This window comes from Narcine bancroftii, chromosome 5 (assembly GCF_036971445.1).
Source record: "Narcine bancroftii isolate sNarBan1 chromosome 5, sNarBan1.hap1, whole genome shotgun sequence".
NCBI lineage: Eukaryota > Metazoa > Chordata > Chondrichthyes > Torpediniformes > Narcinidae > Narcine > Narcine bancroftii.
The window spans coordinates 56,790,448-56,807,120 of record NC_091473.1 but is presented as its reverse complement, the minus strand read 5'-3'; the positions used below and the strand labels follow the sequence as shown (position 1 = coordinate 56,807,120).

General features: G+C 38.6%; 1 protein-coding gene across 7 annotated transcripts in view; it reads left to right on the top strand.

Annotated features, from left to right (window-relative positions):
* Positions 1–16,673, top strand: part of LOC138763404 (acyl-CoA-binding domain-containing protein 6-like) — a 552,989-nt gene that overhangs the window by 155,546 nt on the left and 380,770 nt on the right. For all 7 annotated transcript variants that reach the window (XM_069937486.1, XM_069937482.1, XM_069937485.1 and 4 more), the window contains one exon: positions 8,890–9,026. In XM_069937486.1, the coding sequence (XP_069793587.1) occupies positions 8,928–9,026 (99 nt within the window). In that variant the 5' untranslated portion in view covers positions 8,890–8,927. The remainder of the gene's footprint in view (positions 1–8,889; positions 9,027–16,673) is intronic.

The following is a 16,673-nucleotide window of genomic DNA, read 5'->3' as shown; positions in this document are numbered from 1 at the left end:
TCTGAAGAGGTTCTGATTTTTTTCCCCCCCAAAAAACAAATTACCTGAGCTGCACAAAACTGGTGTCCACACCTTAAAAACATGTTACATATTTAAGAAATGGCACTTTCTCAAATTACTGCTTTGCATTCTTTAAGTTGTGCTAATGAGGGAGATTCAAAACCAGGTTTAATTTCCTTTAGTTCTCTAAAATAGCAATAGGCCTTCATAAATAATAACTTGCTTTCAACGGCAGAGCACTGATGTACACCAACTACAGCACATTTAAAATGCATGAAAGAAATTAGAAAATAAAATGTTTCAACAAGCTGACTCCTTTACATGAAGCATGCACTATTTGCTCCATCATGGCTATCAATGTATGTGCAAAAACCACAACAAATCATAAAATGTAGAGCACGTTGTACAAAAATAATCCATTGGACTTATAAGATTTTAATCCAAAAATATCATCGACATTACTTTAACCCAAGTCATTCCTTCCCTTCCAATGGTCTCAAAAAAAAAACACTATTTCAGAAGGTTTTAAAGTACCCATGTCTAAATACTGGATTTCAACCTGAAATTATAGTTTTCTGGGTATGCTTACATTCAACTTTGCTCTAGAATTATTTTTATTTTGCATTTATTTTGAGTTGGAATTCAACTCCAAGCAATAGCTCAGTTCATTTCCATAAATTTGGAGTGGAGGGGGGGGCTCATTTGACAAAGGCTGTCTCTCACTATTCTGGATTGACATTTGTAATACTGAACTTGCTTTGAAAATTTCCCCAGTTTTCTGGACAAGTTCCTCTCCTTTTGACTGACCACTAATTCAATGTGATCCTTCCCATGTCTATGTGCATATCTTCTACATTAAAATATTTGCAACCAGACAGTAAAGGAGTTCTAAAATTTAAAGGGTCTGAAAGGTGATGCGTAACACAGGTGCCTAACCTTTTATTTGGGATTCCAAAAACTGGCACTTTTTTTGGTAGATGTCATCTGCTCATCAAAGATGAAGTTCGGCGCCAAACATGACCCGACGCGACCCTCACTCAACTCCCGTGCATCCCTTCGTGTTACGCTTCGCTAATTAGTGGGATCATTATAAGTACCCAACCTGTCGAGCATGACCCTTGCTCAATTTACGCTGGAATGTCCCATGTTGTTCCGTTACTTTTTAAGTGCCTCCGAATTGCCATACACTGACTCTGGTCTAGCGTTGTGGCGCTTTCAGTTAGCCCAGCAACGGCTCAATGCAGGATCAATGGCAGTCCTTACTACCCATAATCCCCCAAGCAGCTGAAACTGCTGTACCAGCGCCAGGCCAGGGGAACCAAGAAGGGGTCTGTTCCCCTGGCACTGGGAGGGAGAGAAAGGCAGCAGTGTGACTCAGGCAGGCAAGTGAGCAGGGGGCAGGGGGGGTGGGGGGTAGAGAGACAACAGCGAAATTTGGGCAGGCGAGGGAGGGAGAAGCGGCAGCGTGACTCATGCAGGCATGAGGGAAGAGGCGGCAGCACGATTCATGTGAGTGGGGGGACAGATATGGTAGCACAACTCGATGGGCGAGGGGGGAGAAGCACCAGTGCAACTCAGGTGGGTTTAAAGGGACTGCCATTTTAAAATGATTCCGAAATCCAGAAGATTCAAAACAATGGCAGGTGTCTGGACCCGATGCTCCAGGATAAAAGGTAAGGTACGTGTATCCCTCAATGTTTTCTGGGTCCTGAGTTTCTTTTGAAATCTGATCAATGTTGTTGTATGGGCATCATGGCAGCCAACATATAAAGGTTCGCTGATTCTTCATACTTCAGGGGAACCCAATTGTTTTTTACTTCAACTGCACAGCATCATAGCAGCTACTGCTGAACACTTCAGAGCACTCTGCTGCTGCTTTGAGCCAGTGTCTATCATAATTCAGGAAACCTTGGGTGGTTGGTTCCAAAACTGGACTCCAAGGGCTCAAACCCTTTCCACTTCACTTCATCTGACATAAGATAAATTAAAAATAAGCATTGTCCTTTCAAGCAATGTTGCATTTAATTCTTGGAAATAAAAGATGTAAAATTTATGAAACAGGGATCACCAATTTTTTTTTTAAGAAGTTCCACTTTCCACGCACCTGCTATCTAACCTCTCCTTAATTAAGAGAGAGCTTCCCTGATCCTCACCTATAAACAGTGAGAATCACAAGCCTGCATCCAGCACATCATCCTTTGCTACTTTAGCCAGCTCTAGTGGGATCCTACCACAAACCACATCTTCCCTTCTCCACCACACCCCTTATTGTTCTCTGCAAGGTCCATGATCTCTGTGATGCCCACATCTGCTTATCCTTTTCCACCCACTTCTCTTTGTTTTCCCCCCATCCCCACCCCCCCCCACCCCCAGATACCCATACATCTGCTCCCTTGCCACCATACAGGCACTGAAACAGCCCTTTGAGGCAAGGCAATTGAAGTGCCAGTTGATGAAGTAGACAAAGATGATGTGGTCAAACAATAATCATGGCTTTTATTAACAGAAACTAATGGTACAATAATGAAAGACAACGGGTGTATACACAGTTATACCCAAGGGGAGGGTCTTTAACAGTAGAGATAATGAACAGCCAATGTTAGTACAGCAAGGCTCGCTGAAGGGAAGACAGGGAGTTTAGCAGAGATTCACCTCAGCAATAATTCACTGACATCTCCTCCAACTTGGTCAGTTGATTTGGTGCTCACAGATGGGGCTCCTCCACATTGGTAATATAAATAAAGCACAGACGGTGAATGTATTGAAGACCATCCACACTCTGTCTGCAATAGCCTTCTTGAGCTTCCAATTGTACATTGTTTTAATTCATCTTCCCTTTCCACCAACCAATTGCCCTGGGCCTTCACCACTGCTATGGTGAGGCCAAAGGCAAACCAGAGGAATACCACCTGCTATTCTAAAACTCAACTCTGCAGATGCTGAATTTTCTAATTTCAGGCAATTCACACCTCATGTCCCTTTCTCACTCTTACCAGTACAGCTGGAGTCTTGTTCCCAATGTGTAAATATTGTTTATATCTCAATGCTTAAAGATTTTGTAGTAACATCTGTATAAATATGGGCATAAATATTCCTTTCCCTATCATCTAATAAGGGTAATCAATTCAAATTGTTGGGAAAACTGAATGATAGAAAGCAGGTGTCTTTAAAACAATGGTATAAACTGCACAGTGCAGACCTGTTTTATTAATAAAGACTATACCATCAATAAAACAAGTTGTAGTTTCAACAATGGGACTGTCTATTAAATCTTGTCATGCCTGAAGTCAAAAGATAATTTTGCTGCAAACAATCATAATCTGGTCCTTCAAATTCATCTGGAGGTGATGTTAAAAAAGCTGTCGAGTTAACAGTAATACAGTCATGGAAAGTCAGATAAATTCACTAAGGGAAAAGTCCATATTGGCTCAAAAGGGAGAGCTGCCACTGAATGGTGAATGTACCTCACTCTGGACTTCAAAGATCCCTCAGTTTCATCTTTTTTTTCCACGAGTTGTTCTGCCTTGGGTGAAATTTAACCTCCTGCTCAATTCCTACCCTTTTTTTTTGAACTGAGTTGCACAACTCGCTGACCAAATTTAAATTTCCACCCTTAATCTTCAACATAATTTGAAAACAAACAACACATTTGCTGTACCAGGGCAGTTCCAACTGCCTTATCTATTTGCTCCATTTTATCTCTGTTTTGTATTTGTAAGCTTCATCTATTGACACATTGTATTCAGGTTTTGGGTGGGAGTCTAATGTTATATCACCAGTTGCTGAATGAACCTGGACTGGTGTCGTAGCTACAAAGGCTAACTGTACTGATTCTTGGTGCCTCTTTTCTCAAAGTACTGATGTGCCACTTCAATCTTTTGGATCACCTTAGTTTTGGTGGGTGTTGAACAGATGCGAGCCTTCCTTGGATTAATTCACTTTTGCAGACAGTGGATCCCTAACATGGCTGTCTACACTAAAGAATTATTGCCGCTTGCTTCAATTAATGCACCACAGAAACTTAAATTATCCCCCCAACAATTAAATGCATTCAAAGAACTTAGCTTTGATAGTGTTGCTCATTTTGGAAAAAAAGAAACTTGGAAAAAAGTCTGCCTCCCACCTTCGATCACTTTTGTTTATGTAACGAGACGGAGCGTGAGTGAGGAAGAAGTGGTTTAAAAAAAATTTGCAGCTTCACAGCTATTGGACATCAATAACAGTTAAGAAATGGTGTTCAACTCCTTCAGGGTTGCAATCTCAAGTTAAGCCCCTCCCCAAAGACACTGCCTGATATCCAGTCAAGAGACTATGTTCTGATCCAGAAATGGGAACAGAAGTTGGCACCTAGGTGGAGGGGTCCAATCCAGGTTTTACTTAGTGCGCCAACAGCAGTGAAAGTTGAAGGGCAACAGTGTTGGATTCATCGTACTAGCTGGAAATGTATTGGCCCTAAAACAGGAAAGTATGCCACACCAGATGACAAGCAATAGCAGCCTCAATCAGCCTCAATATGGACGAAAAGCTTATTCCTGGTTAACAAAAGACTGGCAAGGCTGTTACTATTTGACATATCTTGTCTCAGGAATAAGACACTTTGAAATATCTCTAATCATCCCTTTGTACTCGACCGAACCACAAGTTTTAAGCATTGAGATATAAACTATACTTCCACATCACATTATCCAATCCAGGCAACATCCTAGTGCATCTCCCTTGCACCCCCTCCAAATTTTCCACATGCTTCCTGTACTGAGGCAACCAAAACTGAACACAATATTGCAAGTGACTATTAAATTGAAGCCTAACCAACCAGAGTCACAATGTGCTTGCAATGAGCACTGGTACCTTGGAAGGCAGTGTTGCATAATTATCACCCAACACTCATTGAAAGTTTTGTGAATTGAGCGAAACAAATTATTAATTATTTGAATTCCTGCTGAAGTTGTTTAATCACTTCATTTGTAAATAAAGCATGTCCCTTTGCTTCTGAATTTTGAGAAGCTGCTTTCAATATTTTTACTTTATAAAAAGCACTAATCAAATTATTTTGCTCCTGGTGCTGCCTTCCCTTGTGTGCAACGAATACTTAGTTCTCTGTTTTATGGCTGGCGCATGACACCAGGGCAGTTAGCACGTTAACTTGAGCAAACATCTCTAAGTGATGAGGGCCAGAGACTCTGACCTCCAAGTGTATTGGTCTGTTACAGCTGCAACCACACAAGTACTTCAGTTAAACCCAACTGCAACAGTATATGATAAATTACCACAATGCACCATGAGACAAAAAAAGACAATAAAAATAAATAGATAAAAATTATATGGTGTTTCAATTGTGAAGACATATCTTTTTGTGGTCCTGCAGTAGTTGATGGTTAGTTTTAGGGTGGTAAGGGGACCCTAAATGCTATTGTGAAAGGAGATGGGGGGAGGTGGGGAATGGGTTCTTGACTTCTGCCTCAAGGTAACAGTGAGAAGAGATTGTGACCAGGATGATGGCCAACATAGCCAAAAGCAAACAGTTCATCTCATTTTGAGTGAGATTTTGGATTTGACTGAGTGTCCTGTTTGTATTCCCTGCATTCTTTAAGGTCTGCTGATCTGTACCCCTTCCAGACATGTTCAGCATTTGGTTTCGTCCCAGACAATGACCATCTGTTTACATTGCAATCCATTGGTATTCTCATTTTTTTTTCTTGCCCGAATGAAGGATCAATGAACTGAAGCATTCACTCAGTCTCCATATATTCTGTTTTATTTTGGGTCGCTCTACTTTTCAAATGTACTTCCCTGTAAGTGCTGAGCTAAATGTAAACTATGTCATGGATATGTCTGGTTCTGTTTTTCCATCAATATAGCAATGTACCATAGAAAATGGGGTTCTGATGTTTAATTGCTAAATGCACTGGTGCATGTTATTCTGATGTTGACTTGGTTTTTAATGTGGATAGTCATCATTTGTCTCATGTACCAGGTAATGGTAAAAGTGGTGATACTGGCATAATTGGTGGTGCTGCTGGACCTATAACTACAACATGACTTGCCTTTTTTATATTCAATGTGCACTCAGTTAATCACCAACTTCTATTGCACCTTCATGGAACTATGAACCTGCATCCCTAGATCCCTCTGTTCATGGCCGGCGCAAAGCGGGGTGTGGAGGGGGGGTTCATTCGCCCAAGTCAGTTATTGTCACCCTAATATCCCCGATGAGACTTGTTCTGATGCCAACTCTGCCTTTGTTCAGTGTTCCTAATGCATTTAACCTAAATGCAAAACCTTGCACCTTGTCTGGTGTAAAATCCATCTGCTGTATCTCCACCCAAATTTCAAAGTATGCCAATTAAAATCTTTTGGAACAGAGCAGCAGGAATAGTTATTTTGCTTGTAGTTCTCTTCAGATAATTTTTAAAGCAGATAAGTTTATAAAGGGGTGCCATTTACAGATGTGGATAATATGCAGTGTTATAGCATCTCTTGGATATCTGTGTTTCATTTTACACCTGGGTATTCCATAAATTATTAAATTTCCTTTCTTGTAACTATTTGAATACTGATAGCTTTAATTACACTCACCATTGCAAATCCAAGGACTTGATATGGACAGCAAAAAGTAATAACAATACACCACACCTCAAGTTTGTTGCTTGCTTCATAGTGTAGTTTAATGTTTTACAGGATTTTATTGTGGGTGTATTTTGTGCATTATTATTTACCATAAATTTTGATTTGACTCCTGATCCAAAGTAGGATGTGACATTGAGTCTGAGTAAGGCTCTAATGAGACCACTTGGAGTATTGTGGGCAGTTTTGGGCTCATCATTTAAGAAAGAATGTGCTGACGTTGGAGAGGGGTCAGAGGAAGTTTACAAGGATGATTCCAGGAATTAAACGTTTATCATCTGGCCTGAACTATTCGAATTTGAGAGAATGAGGGGAAATCTCTTTAAAACATTTTGAATGTTGAAAGGCATGGGGAGGGATGGATGTGGAAAGGTTGTTTCTCATGATGGGACATGTCTAGGACAAGAGAGCACAACTCCAGGATTAAGGGGATCCGCTTAGAACAGAGATGCGGATGAATTTCTTTTTCCAGAGGGTGTTAAAATCTGTGGAATATGTTGTCACAGGTGGTTGTGGAGGCCAGGTCATTGGGTGTATTTAAGGCAGAGATTAATTAGCTCTTGATTGGCCAGGGCATCAAAGGCTATTGCGAGAAGGATGGGCAGTGAGGCTAAGTGGGAAAATATGGGACAGATATGATGGGCTGAATGTCCTACTGCTCCAATTTCTTATGATCTTATAGTCTTATGGATGAAATGTGTTAGTATTCTTTCTTTCTTTGGCTTGGCTTCGCGGACGAAGATTTATGGAGGGGGTAAAAAGTCCACGTCAGCTGCAGGCTCGTTTGTGGCTGACCAGTCCGATGCGGGACAGGCAGACACGATTGCAGCGGTTGCAAGGGAAAATTGGTTGGTTGGTTGGGGTTGGGTGTTGGGTTTTTCCTCCTTTGCCTTTTGTCAGTGAGGTGTTAGTATTAGAGTTGTGTTAATCCAGTTAACATGCTACAAAAAGGTAAATAGTCACTAATTATTGGTTCCCACTTTAGTTCATTTGAAAGGAAATACTGCTGAGTAGAACAAAGTATTTAATGAAATGGCCAAAGCTGATATGGCCTGTTGTGAAAGGTTTATTTTCAGCTATAGCTTGGGTGATCAAACAATGTTGCAAATTGTAGTGTTTGTAGACAAATAAACTTGTGGGTTCAGGCTCACCATTCACTCCCAAAAGTGATTAGATTATCTTTGCTAATATAGTTTAACTCAATATGATCTGCAGCAATATTTTAGATTGATATAACCCAGAGCTGCAATAATAATGCACTTCCTTTGCGGCCTATATCCCTTTAATCTCTCAAGGCAGAAAATTAACATTTAATGCAAAATAGAAAGCTGCTTTATTTTGCAACACATGAACTTAAAGGTGACAGTTGTGTTCTGATTCCAAGCAACTTGTCCTGACAATAAAGCAAAATAATTTGCCATATTTTTCCAGTGCTGTGGACATGAACAACAACTCTTTTATTCTGAAATCAAAGAGCACATTTATTCCATTGCATCTGTTCAATCTCACTGATAGATCATAGAACATAAACATACAGTACAGGCCATTCAGCCCATGATGTTGTGCTGACCTATGTAAACCTACTCCATAATAATCTAATTTTTTTCCTCCCTCACATCCTTCACCCTCTATTTTTCTTACATCCATGTGTCTGTGGAAGGATTTGAATGTCCTCAACCACCAGCTATGGAATGTCCTCAACCACCAGCTACGTAAGGGAAAAAATAATCTTACCTCTGACATTGCCTCTAAACTTTCCTCCACTCACCTTAAACAGATGCCCCCCCCCAGTATTTGCTACTGGCAGCCTAGGAATAATATATGTGTATTAAGTCACCTCTCATCCTTCGTCGTTTGTCAATCTTGCAGCAGCGGTGAGAATGGATCACCAAAATAATATTAAACCTTCTTTCTACAGTATGAGGTCAAACTTAGTGTTCATATCTTAACCTGTATACCTGTTAATTATTTGCAGCACTTACTACATTTAACGTCAGTGTCAACTGTGTTGATATGGAAATCCTGAAACTCACTGATCAATGGAAAGCCTTTAATCGAGCTGGTTACACCTATATTTTGGCCTTAGAACTAAGTTGTTTAAAGGCAATTTGTCAATGTACCTGGAGTACAAGATCATTTCAGGAAAATAAATTCTGCAGTTATGACAAACTGTTGCTTTACACACTTTACTATCCCGTCCCAGCTTGATTTCAGTTGAATCCATCATGGATTTTTCATACTAATTTTGTTGTTACCATTTTGCAGAGGAATTCAGGATTAGAACGGTTGAAGAGGTGAAATACATGAAGAACGTTAGCCAGGACGAATCTGAATGGTCTGAGAAGCGCCATGCAGGTCATGAAGATGAACAAAAGGTTGCTGCCAGGAACCAGGAGAATCTGGTAAGAAGTGTTTCCCTTTTAAAACAGCAAACCATTCCAGAACAGATACTAATCATTTTTTCATAATTGTTGCTGGCAAGATGTCAGGTCCTTGACTTGGTAATCAAAGCTTGTTTGGTTGGCTACAGTTGCATCAAACTATTTGAAATAAGTTGTGAAGCATCAATGCATTACGACAGTACACAGGCTATACATCACACCCCAAAAGTTAAATAAATGGGACCCAACAGTATCAGACAGATATTTTCGCTGTAAAAAGGAAACGGGAACAACAATACATGCAATTTGGGCATGTGAGAAAGTGAAAAAATTTTGGAAAGATCTAAACCAGATATTAAATAAAATCACAAAAAGCAATATACCAAAAAACCCAGAGATCTTCCTTCTAAGTAATATAAGAAATAAAGAATTTGGACTCGATTTGGATGGAGCACAAAAAAGATTTATTATGATAGCCCTAGCTGTAGCAAAAAAGTGTATTATGTCAACCTGGAAATTAGAAGACAACTTGAGAATACAACAATGGTATATAGAAATGAATAAATGTATTCCATTAGAAAAAATAACATATAATTTAAGAAATAACATCACAATATTCGAACAAATATGGGAACCATACATGAAACACAATAGAGAAATCCTACCACGGACCTCCACCACCTAAAATGACAGAAGGAGAAGACAACGAAATGAACTGACTCAGTATATAAAAGTAAAGTATATTGTTATTAAGTGATGACATTGTTTAACGGGTTTAATGTATCATATGGATTGAACTTTGAATAAATGGGAAGGGGGTGAGGGAGGGAGGGAAGGGAGGGGGGAAAAGGGGAGAAAATGACACTATATATTCGAGAAAAATGTCTGTATGTATTTTGGTCAGTATGGTTTATAGTGTGAAAAATATTTTAAAAAAAAATGCATTACGACAGCAGAATCCTGAACTGAATCGTGCATCACAGAAGCTTACATCATTCAAGTTTCCATCTCCTTTCTTCCATTATTCCCAGAGATGATCATCATTAAGGATTAATGATCTGTTAGATCTATAAAGTATGAAATCTATTTGGGAATTAGTGGATTGTTCATTGATGTAGTTGATGTATTCAAATGTTGTTATTAGGTTTAACAATAAGATCCTCTTTTGTATGAATCATCATGTTATTTGGACAAACAACATTTTTTGTATCATTTGAATATCATTTATCTTGCATTCTGCAAATTTCTCACATAATTTAAAGCCAAAAGCAAACTGTATTACAAAACTACAAATAAATACCATCGTGGTGCAAATGTATAATGGGATTTGGTAACACCAAATTAACTTCCAAGACTCATTAGATAGATTTAGATAGACAAATGAATGTACTTTAGGTGGACATATGAATGCAGAGGAAATGAAAGATGGATCATGTAATAACTGCAGGGACAGTTAAATTTTTGGGACAGGTAGCGTGGGGTGAACAGCTTGTTCCTGTGCATTTCTCTTCTATGTCACTCATCTTGCATCTTTTCTTGAGAAAATCCATTCTTTTTTGGTCAATTGTTAAAGAATGGAAGGCAATCGTTATTATACAATATGCTTTGAAGATGTGAGAAGAGGTGGATTTACAATTTCATGAAATGGGAATACTGATTACAGGGAGCATTTGCAGTAGGTTAAAATAGTTGGAAAAATGTCATTGGAGTTCAAAGAATTACTAAATTAGAAAGGATGTAAATTTAGGTGGAAATGCAAGTCTGAAATGAAATTAGAGAAATTATATAAAATTCTGAGAAATTTTTGTTATCTACTTATCAATTAACATGGGAATAAATGAAGATTTCCTAAACATGTATTACACAGCAGAACTGAATCAGGTAGATAAAATAAATGAGTGAGCATCTTAGATTATTAAGCAGAACAAAGTAGGTTTGAAGACCAGTTTGAAAAGTAATTATGGGGAAACTTAAGAAATGAGGCATAATTGAAGGGAGGTGATAGGAAATTCAATAGACCAAAGGTCTAAATCTATTGTGTCATAGAGAAGTAAATTACTTCTCGAGTACGAGGAGATTAAACACAAATTAAAATTAGGAAAGAGGCTTTGAGGACCATAAGAATAATAAAAATATTAATGAGGAGAATGTGAATGAGCCTAAAGGGCTTTTTCTTAAACAATCAATTAATAGTTCCAAAGATGAGAACGGATTTGATGTAATAGCAATTCAAGAGCTGTAGTTGCAGGGTGACGAAGGTTGGATACAAAATATTGCAAGATTTTTCTGTCTTGAAAGGAAGAGGATGAGGGCCCGATTAACAATGTGCTGCAAAGGATTTTGGCTTGGAAGGTGAAGGATCAAGCTCTGAAAGTAGAAGTGGGTGGGTGTAGCTTGTACCTCTCTTACGAATAGCTGTGGTTTTGGGCAGGATGTAAATCTGCAAATTAAAGCTGCATGTAACAAGAGTAACAAAATTCTCCTGAGATCATAGATGGCTAATCACATTTTGCAAAAGAAGAATGAGGAGGGAGACTAGTTAAATTCAACACCATTTGTTGATCTTTATGTCATCACATTTATTCTCAGATCCCATCCAATTGTAGTTTAAAGGGTCTAGGAAGAATGTTCAAATCAAAGAGTATTTTTTTAAGTGACATGGCGCTGGAGCAAGGGACTTAACTATGAGCACAAATAAACTCTAAAGGAATGTAAGGTGAGTTGATTAATGTACATGTGGAAATTAGATTGGAAGGTACAAACAGTGGCAAACTACTTTTAAAAAGCACAGAATTTCCTTGAGATGAATATTGAATGAGAAAGGACCTACATTTTTCTGTTCAGACCATAAAGGTGCCACATTTTGTGATTATTCATTAACTTTATTTCAAAAGATGAGGGTGTGGGAGATGAATCTTGAAATGGTTGAAATTAATTTCAAAGAAAGTTTAGTATAAAGTGGTTATATTGAAGGACAACAGTGCCAGGTCTTGACTGGATAGTTAGAGATGTAAAGGCAATGAAATGAGAAGTCAGTGGCCTTTTTTTACATAAAAGGAAAGTTAAATTCTGGGCTTCCAGTTAGTGAGGATCTGTGGCAGATAATGATCAGATAATTCCTTTTATCTTAAAGCAATTTTGAGCTAAGATTGATTTTCATGGATTAGTGAGATTTACTTTATATTTTGGCTTTTAGGATATATTTGAGCAGTGTAGGAATGAATGATACCAGCAACATTTGAGACAGAAGCATTGCTTCTTGCTTGATCAGTAATAATTATTAGGTTGCACATATCTCAACTGAAATTACTGGATGATAAACTTTTGGATTGTACAAGAGGTCAAAAAGGAAGCCTGTGCAGGAGACTGGAACTTTTCACATTTGATGGCATCCCTTCCTGTGGTTTGAAACCAACTTTTGTTTCTTCTTTAGTATTTCAAATTCTAAGAAATTATGAGCTGGTATATTGATGAAAGTGGAAATTCACCTTGCATGTGGTATTATGCTGGGGTGGTGCACTCAAAATGTAGTGGGATAAATATTTGTGTTGTGAATGGTGCTGACAATTTTTGCTGAAGAAATCCTGAAAATATGATTGAAATTCCCTTTGGGACTAATTGCTATCAGTTTATAATTTGGCTCCTGAATCAGCCTTTTCAATCAAAAAAACTACTTTAACATAGATAAAATTTAAATGTGAATGGGATGGATAAGTTTTTTTTAATATTTTTTCTTTAACTTTAAGGTGAAAGGAGTGGTAATTCTGGTGTATATTATTTTGCTATTTTAGTTATAGAACGAAGGGAATAATGGTGAAAGTTATAAATTGAATTGTACAATTCTTAATGAGGCTTGAATTTTGTTTGTGGTTTATGCTCCATTTGTTGAAGATATAGATTTCGTTCTAGATGTGTTTTTATTATTTGGATATCTGAATTTTAACGTAATGATTGAGGATATTTAAATGTGGTATTGGAGCTTTTATTGGATAACTATTCAAGAGTAAAAGGGAAAAATGGTGGAAGAGTACTAAAATTGAATTGTACAATGCTTAATGAGGTTTGAATTTTGTTTTAAGATGGTGGTTTATGTGACTAATATGATGATAGATGTGAAGTTAGTTGATATTTGGTGAAGGTTTATCTCTATAGAGAAAGTTTTTCAGGCTACAATTTTTTTAAAGAATTGATTATTGTTTAAGATTTTGTGATAGATAATGTTACTAACTTTACTAATTTTTTATATTAAGTTTGAGTTAAATATATGTTTCATCTTAACTCCATTTGTTAAATATATGCATTTAAGTTTGATTTAAATATGTTTTTTAAGTCTGATATCTTAGTATTAATTACTTTTCTTTTTGTTAGTATTTTAATCGGTTATGTTTTTGTTTTTTTTTGTAAGTGGGTTTCTTTTCTCACATATATTATTAACTTTATTAATTCTTCACTCTTTATTTTGGGGGGAAAGGGGGGGTTGGACTAATTTGAGTTGGGTTATTAATGTGTAATAATTATTGGGAAGGGTATAGTTTATTTAGATTACTGATACTGTATTGTAATTCTATATGTTATTCATGTTATAAAATCTTAAATAAAGTTTAAAAAAAAAAGAACGTAAGACTTGCAATGAATCTGTCCCAATTCCAAATCCAATTCATAATGATTGCATTGGCAGTGGCCAGGAAGTACATAGCAGTTACCTGGAAATCCGACTCCTGCCTGAACATGGAAATGGCAAGTATTTTTCCCCTGGAGAAAATTACTTACAACTTAAGAAAAAAGTATGATACATTTTTTTTAAAATTGGCAACTATACTTAAATTCCATAGGAGCACTACTATAGTGTGGTCCATCGTGCCTCACCGCCCTACCTTCCCCGTCTCTCCCTCAGTTGGTGGGGGGATGGGTGGTGTCCATCCCATCCCAACCAGGTAAAGTCAAGAAAAGAAGACAGCCTGAGCTCTGGCCGCTGTATCATGACAACCCACGAAACCCTGATAATGTTTCACACCTTTGATGTGAAAGTCTTTAACATTGTTTGTAAGTGATTTGTTAAGTGTTGAGGATGTGGTGGGGGAGGGAGGAAGGGGGACAGAAAGAGCTTGAACTCTGCAGAAAACCTTTATAGAATTGATCATTGTAAATTATAGTCATTTCTGATAATGTTGATAATTGTTTGTGTTTTAGTTTGGAAAATCATAAAATATTCAAAAAAATACAATGGGGAGGGTTTTGCCTGTGATGTCCCGGACTGTGTCCACTACCGTTTGCAGGGCTTTACACTTAGGGGTATTGGTTTCCCCATACCAAACCGTGATGCAGGCAATCAGCACACTTTCCACCACACCTCTGTAGAAATTTGCCAGGCTTTCTGGTGTCATATCAAATCTCCACAACTCCTGAGGAAGTAGAGCCACTGACATGCTTTCTTCACAATGTTATTTGTATGTTTGGTCCAGGAAAGATCCTCTGAGTTAGTGACTCCCAAGAACCTAAATGTGCTCACCCTCTCCATGTTTAATCCCCCAATGATCACTGGATTGTTTTTCTCTGGCTTTCTAGAATCATCAATCAACCTCTTAGTTTTGGTGACATTGAGTGCAAGGTTGTTGTTATTACATCATTCAGCCAATTTTTCAGTCTCCATCCAGTATTCTGACTCATCCCTTTCCTTTATACGACCCACTACCGTAGTATTGTCGGTAAATTTGTAGATGGTGTTATTGCCATACTGAGCCACAAAGTCATTGGTGTAAAGTGAGTAGAGCAGGGGGCTAAGAACATAGCCAGTGGTTCTCTGGTATTGATGAGGTTATGGAGGAGAAGTTCTTCCCAATCTTGTGGTCTGGAGGTGAGGAGATCCATAATTCACAGATCTTGGAGTTCGCTTATCAGATTTGAGGGAATAATGGTGTTAAATCAGAGTTGACACCAGAACCTATGTTAGAGGGGGGCATTAGTGAGTTAGAGGGGAGCGGTGATCAATTAAAATCAGAGATTTAAAAAATGGAATATTAAATATTAAAATCTGTCAACGATGGGGAGAGGGGGAGGGGGCTGGAGTGCTGGCAGCATCTGACCTGTCGATGGTGGGGGGGGGGCAGGGGGAGGTGCGAGCAGGAGCCTACCTGTCATTGAGGCTATCCCTCACGACTTAGGATAAGAGCATGCTCTTTTTATTGCATCGACCATCATTAGATGCTACTGGTGCTTGACGCACACTAGTGGAGAGTTGCTAGCGTGCGTCAACCTAGACACAACTGAAGTGGGAGGGAGTGGAGGCATTTCTGATGGCCAAGCATGGCCATGACAACTGGGGGAGGTGGCACAGCTCCTCATTTGAGGGGGCCATGGCACCTCGTTTGGAGGGGCAATGTCCACGGATGCCCTCCCTTGGCGCTGGCCTTGCGTTAAATGTCAAACAGTAGTAATGAGTAAATCCATCTTTGCTGTCCAAGTGTTCCAGTGCTTTGTGTAGAGCCAGTGAGATGGTATCTGCCATTATACCTGTTACTGGAATGTATTCATGTCGCTGCTCAGTCAGGAGCTGAAATGCTTCATCATCAGCCTTTCAAAATACTTTATCACTGTTATTGAAAGTGCTACTGGTCAATAGTCATTAAGGAAGGTTACTACACTCTTCTTGGGCCCATGATTGAAGGCTGTATCACGGCCTGATTCTATGATTGAAGTCTGTTTGAAACAGTTGGGTACTATGTCCATCTGGAATGAGATATTGAAGATATCCATGAATACATTGGTATGTTGGTCAGCACAGATTTTTAATACTTGGCCAGGTTCTCCCATCAGGACCAGATGCTTTCCTCAGATTCACTCTCCTGAAGGCTGCACGCATGTCATCCTCAGGTACAGACAGGATGAGATCACTGTGGGACGTTGGGGTGTGAAGGGGTGGTTTTTTTGCTGTTACTGACGTCAAATTGGGCTTAGAAGGCATTGAGTTCCTCTGGGAGAGAAGCTTTGCCTTCTGCTACTTCACCAGATTTGGTTTTGTAGCATTTAGACCTTGCCACAGCTGTCAGGTATCCTTTGTTATTTCCATTTTCGTCCGGAATCTTGACTCGCCTGAGAGATAGCTTTCTGCAGGTCATACCTGCTCCTGCCCTTCTGATCTGGATGTCTGGAATTGAATGCCTGTGATCTGGCTCTCAGCTGGTTCTGGATTTCATTGTTCATACAGAGGCAGTGTTTGATGTTTCTCTTTGAAACCAAGTTTAATAACCTGGTGGCTCGGACAGCTTTGAAGCTTTTTGTTCGGAATAGTAAAATGAGTCATTGCTTTCATGGAATAACCCTTTCTTATCCATGTGCCAGTGTGGATGCTTTGTAAGATTGTAAACTTTTTTCTTCTGTCAAATCATTTGTTGTCAAAATCTCTCAATTCCTGCATGTTAAAAGTGACAAGGAAAATACTACATTTTTGCTGTCTCTTAATGTTAACTGCAAGACTCTCTTTTTGCCTGTTCCAACTTAATATTTGTGAAATGCTGATTTAAAAAAAAATTGGGAATTAAAAATATCTTGCTCTTTCTTTCAATTACATATTAAATTTTCAGGTGATCAGAATTCAAACGAGTAACTGCAGCAATTGCTGAAGGCGTTCTGTCAGATTTCAGTTGAAGCAATTGCAAAGAATGAGGAAAA